General features: G+C 43.6%; 1 protein-coding gene across 1 annotated transcript; it reads left to right on the top strand.

The window, feature by feature from the left end:
• Positions 1-789: 789 nt before the first annotated feature.
• CUNH3orf80 (chromosome unknown C3orf80 homolog) lies at positions 790-7,915 on the top strand. Its single transcript, XM_077488066.1, is given in 2 exon segments — positions 790-1,091; positions 1,093-7,915. Coding segments are annotated over 2 exon segments (768 nt in total). The 5' UTR covers positions 790-948; the 3' UTR covers positions 1,718-7,915.
• The last annotated feature ends 1,033 nt before the right edge of the window (positions 7,916-8,948 follow it).

Genomic DNA, 8,948 nt, shown 5'->3' with positions numbered 1-8,948 from the left:
CGGTTACATCATATTGTCCCCTTGACAGTGCATGTTTTTGGCAATGAGGTGGGGATTTAGGACACAGGGTAGAATTCTGTATTGTATTTTTACACAGGATGCCATAAGGCTGGTGATGGGTAATACCAGCAAAGCTACAACTGAAGCAGACGGGGTAGTGATCAGTGAAATGGGACTGGGAGTACTGAGCCTGCAGCCACAGCACACTTTAGGAAGCCAAAGAATTTCTAATAGAGACAGACTTTGGCTAGGTGGCACATAACAGACACATACATGCAGCAGCAATGATGACTGCCAATGAATTGGAGTCCTCTGCAATCAATATTCAGCAGCTACTGCATTTCTACAGCGCTGTAGTCTGAACCAAAGCAACAATTTACAGAAAAAGGCAGACTGCAGGTACCATCAGACAGCTATGGATTGCATAGACTGACATGCAGCCAATCTGATTCTACACTAATAAATGCTCACCTGGTAATGGGGTTTCCATTAAACAGGTGAATAATGAACCAGCCTTGCTCTGATAGCAAATATCCCCCAGATTACTACTGACATTGTTATTGATTAGACTATTGCAAAATCTATATTACCTGAGCTTATGGAAAACCAGAAATAGAAGCAAAATATGCATAGATCTTACAGATATGTAGCCAGACAAGTGTTTATTAATAGGCAGAAAAGATCATAGAGAGCTGAAATGATCCTAGTGTGCCATCCAAGTCCTTCTTCACCTGTATAATAGACCTGTCAGTGATCCTGCTGCTGTCAACACACCTCAGTAGCATCATCAGAAAAGATGAGTGGCAGGGCTGGCAGATTCAATGAGAGATGTCATCTGATTGTCTTCCCTCTAATCTGGTGTGCTTCCAGTGATGATGATGGGTTGGCTTTGATAGCTGAAGCCTGCTCTCCTCCACACACACACACACACACACCAGCATTCATACGATGATCAAGTGGTCTGAGCCCAAGGTCAATGGGACAAGAAAGCCTGAGTTTGGGTTCTCAGCAGTAGCGATCCATTGCAGGGGGCTGCAGCTTTCCAGTCCTCATCTCCCCTCCCCAAAGACTGGTGAAGATGTGACACTTCCAGAGAGTGCCTGCTGCTGGTGGTGGTGGTGCAGTGTGCCTGCCGCTGCTGAGGATGGTGCACTGCTTCTCCGGGGGCTCCCTGGTGATCGCAGCCTTGCTGCTGCTGCCCGACTGCCAGGCTGGCTGGAGCTGCGGAGATCTGCTGTGCGGAGACAAGGAGGGCTGCTGTGTGTTCGGGAACGTCAGCCATACGGAGATCAAATGCTGCAAGCTGCCCTTCCATACTTTCCTGGACAATGTCGGCTGGTTCGTCAGGAAGCTGTCCGGGCTGCTCATCCTCCTGGTGCTCTTTGCTATCGGCTACTTCTTACAGCGGATGATCTGCCCCAGCCCCCGCCGCTATACCCGGCCCCAACCACGGGGGCAGAACGGGCCGGGGCTCCTCAATGAGACCAGCTCCCAGGACTCACTCATAGACAGTGTACGGCACCTCTCCGAACATGAGCTCCGCATCATCTCCTCGCCGCTCTTCCTACAACTACCCAGCTACGACGAGGTCAAGTACTTACCCACCTACGAGGAGTCAATGAGACCAAACCAGGTCATCCTACCGGTGTCCCAGATCCCTTCCCAACCGGGGGACGGTGCTGCGGGACATGGGACTTTGCCTCCTTATTCACACTGACCCAATGCTCATTCATTCACCCATTTTTAGCTTCCCTTTAAATCTAATCTCTATGTACCCTTTGCCCTGTGTGTTTTATCTTCTGCTCCTCTCCATGGTGTCACCATATTCCCCAGTGGTGTCCCCAATCGTCCCCGGTGCCCCATAGTTCTTATTCATTAATGACTCCTCATCCCTTACCTTGTTTTATTTTCTACTCCATGCCATGGTGTCACCATATCCCCCAATGGTGTTCCCAATCATCAACAGTGCCCCATAGTTCATATTCAATAATTACTCTCCTTGCCTTGTTTTATTTTCTACTTCTCTCCATGGTGTCACCATATCCCCAAATGGTGTCCCCAATTATCCCCAGTGCCCCATAGTTCACATTCAATAATTACTCTCCTTGCCTTGTTTTATTTTCTATTCCTCTCCATGGTGTCACCATATCCCCCAATGGTGTCCCCAACCATCCCCAGTGCCCCATAGTTCATATTCAATAATTACTCTTCTTCCCTTGCCTTGTTTTATTTTTTATTCCTCACAGTGGTGTCCCCAATCATCCCCAGTGCCCCATAGTTCATATTCAATAATTAATCTTCTTCCCTTGCCTTGTTTTATTTTTTATTCCTCACCTTGGTGTCACCATATCCCCCAGTGGTGTCCCCAATCACCCCCAGTACCTCATAGTTCATATTCATTAATGACTCTTCTCGCCTTGCCATGTTTTATTTTCTACTCCTCGCCATGGTGTTACCATTTCCTCCAATGGTGTCCCCAATCACCCACAGTGCCCTATAGTTCATATTCATTAATGACTCTTCTTCCCTTTTCCTTATTTTATTTTCTACTCCTCGCCACAGTGTCACCGTATCCCCCAATGGTGTCCCCAATCTTCCCCAGTGCCCCATAGTTCATATTCATGAATGACTCCTCTTCACTGTGAACATATCCCCCAATATTGTCCCGTGGTGTCCCCAGTCCTCCCATTGCCCTCCAGTGCCCCATAGTTCATATTCATGAATTCCCATGTCTTGTTTTATCTTCTGCTCCTCTCCATGCTGTGAACATATCCCCCAATATTGTCCTATGGTGTCCCCAATCCACCAATTGCCCTCCAGTGCAGTGCCAGAACAGGGTTATTCAGAGCCCAGGGCAAGGGTGTAGAATTGTGCCCCCTTACCCCCTATTAATGCATGTCGTAGAATGAGTGTTCTACACTGCTTCAATTTTTTGCTTCTTTGCGTCACTGTGCCCAAGGCAACTTCCCTTCCTGCCCTCCCTTTGTCCCGACCCTGATCAGGTGCCCCATAGTTCATGTTCATTAACGACTCCTCTTACCTTGTCTTGTTTTATCTTCTGCTTCTCTCCATGCTCTACCCGTATCCTCTATTATTGTACGGTGTCCCCAATCCTCCCATTGCCCTCCAGTGCCCCATACTTGATAGTCATTCATGACTCCCCTTCCCTTAATTTGTTTTATCTTCTTCCTCTGCTCTCCTTGCTGTAACCGTATCCCCTATTATTGTCCCATAGTATCCCCAATCCTCGCATTGCCCACAAGTGCCCCAAAGTTCATATTTATTAATGACTTACCATCCCGTGTTCAGTTTTGTCTTCTGCTCCTATCCATGCTGTAACTATATCCCCCATTATTGTCCAATGGTGTCCCCAATCCTCCCTTTGCTCTCTCGTACCCAAAAATGCATATGTATTAATGGCGGCTCTTCCCCTCAGGGCCGGGACAAGAGGTTTAGCGGGAGGGACAGCAGACCTGGGCACCATGGTTTACTGTAGGAATGGAGGCACTTTCCTTCTGCAAGACTGAAAGAATTAGTGACAGCGGCAGTGATTGTGACAAGCGAGTGCCTGCTGGGCGTAGGATCCCCTAAGCTTGCATATCGTGAATGGGGGTGGGCACACTTTAGCATCATTGCCATGGGTGCTGGATGACCTTTTCCGGCACTGCATCCCTTGACCTGTTATATCTTCTCCTTACCATGCTGTAACCATATTCCCAAGTATTGTTTTATGGTATCCCCAATCCTTCCATTGCCCTCCAGTGCTCCAAAGTTCATATTTATTAATGGCATTTCTTCCCTTTTCCTGTTTTGTCTTCTTCTACTCTCCACGCTGTAACTATATTGCCCCTTATTGTCTTATGGTATCCCCAATCCTCCCATTATCCTCTATTTCCCCAAAGTTTATATTTATTAATGCCTCCTCGCCCTTTGCCCTGTGTGTTTTGTCTTCTGCTCCTTTCCATGCTATAACCATATCCACCATATTGTTTTCAATCCACCCATTGGCCTCCAGTGCCCCCATATTTCATACGTCTTAATAATTTCTCTTCCGTTGTCCTGTATTAATTGTTTTTGATCCTCTTCATGCTGTAACCATATTTCTTATATTGTTTGTAATCATCCCGTTATCCTCCAATGCCCCGCAGTTCATATTCATTGATGACTCCTCTTCCAGCCTTGGACAACCTGTGGCTTTACAGCTTCCATCCCGTCCCATTGCTCTCTATACATGGATTTTTAGCTGGACACACACAGGTTAACTTACCTCTATTATTCATCAAGGCTGCAGGTAAAAGCCTCCATTAAGGGAACGCTTCTCATCTGGCTGGTGGGTGAACCTAACAACCAGACCAGCAACCGAAAAGCCAGACCTATTCCGTAGTTGTATACAATGCAGCAAACTTTTTACAGTTTTCATGTAGACCCAACCGGAAGCTGGTTGGCTTGGAAAGAAAATACAGTCCTGATTTAAGAGATGGGATCCATTACTACTTAAAAAGCTTTCATGTTTAGCAAGAGCTGTCTTTACCTGAAAAGCCTAAGCTAACCATTCTTTGTTTTGTGCAGTCCTCTCTTCATGTCTATACTGTATGTCCAAGTTCTGTGCTGCAGTGGAAATGCTCCTGCTGCATACACCATTCAACTTGCAGCTTCCATGTATCTGCAATACTGTTTCACACTTCTTGATTTCAAGAGAGGAATCTAGGTAGTAGCTCTTTTTGCACTATATGATTTACATACTTACCTCTAGCCTCCTGACTGCAGTTTTACTGTAGGTTATTCTTGGCAGCTAATGGATAATCTCAGCTGTGCTCCCCTGTGGACCCATATTGCTTGTTTTCATCATCAGCCTGTCTTGTCCATTCTGGAATGCAATTCTGAATTTCTGTATGGGGAAACTTGCACTCTAGCCTAGTGCACTGTAGCACTTCTGTAGACTTTTTTTTTTTTTGGGACGATCAGATCCTTGGTTGATGGCAGAGGAACTTTCGTTCTTGAAGTTGGATGATTTGCTGCTGTAATTGTGTTTTTGACTTCATTGGATGCAAGACTCAGCATTCTGCAACCAGTCTCTGGCAGAAGCCTTTGTCAGTAGAAAGACTACTTCCATCCTTTACAGGATAATCAATAAACTCCTAGATATCAATTTGCTAGAAACTCCTGGAGTGGGACAGAGTTCTGGAAACAGACGCAATGAATTAACCTCCCTTCACATTACATCTTGTTATCTATTAGTTATATCGCAAGTGCCTGAGATCTAAGTTATTCTGTCTGACGTACGCTTTAATCACTTTGCTCTCCTGCAGGCAATAAGGCACTCTGGAACCTGAAACCACAGAGTGAGGTACTTAGGATGTGTTTACTACCATACCCATCTGCTGGTGATGCTATGGTGGTAAACTCCTTTGTGCCTTTAACTGAAGTTTTGTACTTCAGCATAAAAAAAGTAAAAAAAAAGCATATACAAGCCATAGACTTCAGTCAGGTGCCTGACTAACTGCTGTGATAAATTGGAGATCTAGTTCACAGAATGAAGTAGGAGGCTTCCTAGGCTGTGGAGGTCTGATGTCCATTGCACTAGATTATTCAGACCTGCCATGCACAGAGAAGCAGTGGATGTGGGTTCTAATTGCCAGAAAAGTACACACTGTTATTGTAATTCAGAAAGACGTAGGAACGCACTGAACGACATGTATTATTCACAGCTTGGTGACTGCTTAGCCTTCTGCTTACACAGTCAAGCCGATTTAAAAAATTTGATTGGTTTGACCCCCATAGAGTAGAAATCAAATGGTATAATTATTTGAAAATATTGTAATACAAAGAGTTCTTGTGTGAAATAGCTCAGGAAAGCCAATCAGAATATGTCTTTCATCATTCTGCAGTAGTCAGGACAATGAGAGATGACTGCTGATTGCTTTATGCGGGACACCACACATTTCTCCTTGAATAAGGGGCATATTTATATAAAAATAAATCAAATGTGCCTGGATATGACCCCATTCACTGACCGTTCTCTAGAATTGAGCCTATAAATTCATGTTAATTATAACACTGGGTCAAGAGGGCTTATGCTAGCCTATGCAGATGATGATATAAACTAGAGAGATGTAGTATGGTGAATGTATAATGAAAGTGTGCACTGACGATCAAGCGGGATTGAGCAAAACTGATGTTGGTAGAATCGATGATTTGCTTTTTTTAAAAAAAATTGAATGTTTAAATGCAGTCATGACAGATGAATGTGACTTGGGCCAGTATAAATACGGCAAATGTCACCGAGATCTGTATTATCTACTGAAGAATGGTAAATACAGATGTTAGTGGATGGCAGCAAAGGTGACTTGATCAGACGAATGTGTTCTTAAAAAATGCTACTGATCTTTCTATAGGCATTCTAGTTGCAAATACAGTGAATGATTAGAGAATTGCTGCTCTGTAAATATGCCCGTTATATAGTGAGAGGTGTTCGGGGGGGATCCAGGAAAAGGTTTTATGGATTCAATGACGAGAGATTTAAATATGTGTTGGGAACTTTATCTCTGGAGCTTTATGATCAATGGCAGGTCTTAAATTTGTTGTATCCCAACAGTAGCTTGTAAAGAGTTGAGCTCTCTACTCTAGAGTGGTGTTCCACTTTAATAACAAGTAGACCCCTGTTCCAGATCCTTCTGTTTAGCGGCACACAAGGATCCTCCCTCCCCACCCCTTTTTTTTTTGCTTTGTAGGATTGCACAATATCGGGGCTGCTCTATTCTGGTGAATTGGCGCTCCTATAAGCTCTATTTTACAGGAATCGAGAGACTTTTAGGCTTATTACCAAGGGAAGTGCTTTAAGCCAAAGAAGCCGATCAGACTCCATCTTTTATTGATCCGATTACAGCAAACGAAGATGATTGGCTCATTTGGGTTATTGCACTTTGCGCACCATTTTACTATTTGGTAATAATCCCATTTGTCTGGGAAGACTAAATAAAAAAGTACTAGAATACGGAACTGATTGTAACATTGGAGGAGAAGACAAGTGGTGGGGAGGCTTGGCAGGATCCCTTGGTGTTGCTATTAATGGGGTGTAAAGCAAAGCTCCTTTAACACACTGAGCACCTCTGCTTTGTGGAGTACTCAGAAGAGGAAAGATTGTAGCTTGTTCAGCCAAAATATTATTATGTTTGCTTCTGGCAGTTTGACAGCCATAAACATAGATGGATTTTGCTTATTACCTCTTTCATTCATAAAAAAATAATAATAAAACAAAACAAAGAAATAATAGCGCATTGACCTCTCACTGCCTTCTTTAGCACTTTTTGGTTTAGCTCAGGCCTTCTAAATGGGGAACCATTTGAAATGCATTTATGTACATTTATATCAGTATGATTTATTCTTCAAATAGATCTTTTTATTTAGTAGATGTGGGATCTGATTGAATTACCTTTTGGATTTGATGTGTGTACATTCTGGTCTTTGAGATTGTCTGGCAGCTATTTTACTCTGTATTCACGAGAGTCTGGTCATTAAGTATGGGTGCCTTGAACAAGGTATCATTTTATCTATGTCAAAAGTGAAGTTGATTGCGCTTAAAATTTTTAAGAGACAAAAAGACAGCTAATGGTGCTATTGTTGCTAATGGAGTGGTTATATAGCATTTCTTTTTAAAATAAAAGTGGATGTGTCAACTACAAACAGTGGGGCAGCCATTTTGTGTACCTTAACGAAACACAGACATCGTGCAGCAGTCTGACATTGGAGAATTATAAGACCATCAAATGTCCTCCCGTAGGCCTCCTGTTAAGCTGGCTATACATTATACAATTCTCTCAATTTCCTTTAGATTTTCCATCAACTACACTATATTGTCAAATGTATTGGGACACCTGCCTTTACACACACATAAATGTTAATGGCATCCCAGTCTTAGTCCATAGGGTTCAATATTGAGTTGGCCCACCCTTTGCAGCTATAACAGCTTCAACCTTCTGGGATGGCTGTCCGCAAGGTTTAGGAGTGTGGCTATGGGAATGTTTGACCATTCTTCCAGAAGTGCATTTGCAAGGTCAGGCACTGACAATGGAGCAGAGTGCCTGGCTCACAGTCTACGCTTTAATTCATCCCAAAGGTGTTCTAACGGGTTGAGGTCAGGACACTGAGCAGGTCAGTCAAGTTCCTTCACCCCAAACTGGCTCATTCATGTGTTTATGGACCTTGCTTTGTGCTCTGGTGTGCAGTCATGTTGGAACAGAAAGGGGCCATCCCCAAACGGTTCCCACAAAGTTGGGAACAGGAAATTGTCCAAATGTCTTGATATGCTGATGCCTTAAGAGTTCCCTTCACTGGAACTAAGGGTCCTAGCCCAACCCCTGAAAAACAACCCCACACGATAATCCCTCTTCCATTAAATAATTTGCACCAGTGCACAAAGCAAGGTCCATAAAGACATGGATGAGTGAGTTTAGGGTGGAGGAACTTGACTGGCCTGCACAGAGTCCTGACTTCAACACGATAGAACACCTTTGGGATGAATTACAGTGGAAATTGCAAGCCAGGGCTTCTCCTCCACATCAGTACCCATACCTCACAAATGCACTTCTGGAAGACCCACTTCTAAACCTTGTGGACAGCCTTCCCAGAAGAGTTGAAGCTGTTATAGCTGCAAAGGGTGGGCCAATTCAATATTGAACCCTACGGACTAAGACTGGAATACCATTAAAATTCATGTGCTTTGACAATATAGTGTATGTAGTGCAAAGGCCAGACTGATTGCGTACAAATTGAAAGTATTTAGATATGACCTCATATTATATGGTTTTAGTAAATCTAAAGGAAACGTCTACAAGATAATTGCATATTGTATTGCCAGCCTAATTTTATACATTTATTTCCTACAATTGTGCAAATCTTTTCTCAAAGGACCGTTTTCAATTATCTGAAATATTCCTACTTAGGCAGGG

This window comes from Lithobates pipiens, unplaced genomic scaffold (assembly GCF_037356315.1).
Source record: "Lithobates pipiens isolate NorthernLeopardFrog02 unplaced genomic scaffold, aLitPip1_a1.2 Scaffold_18, whole genome shotgun sequence".
Classification (NCBI taxonomy): domain Eukaryota; kingdom Metazoa; phylum Chordata; class Amphibia; order Anura; family Ranidae; genus Lithobates; species Lithobates pipiens.
This window is presented reverse-complemented; position numbering and strand designations above follow the sequence as displayed.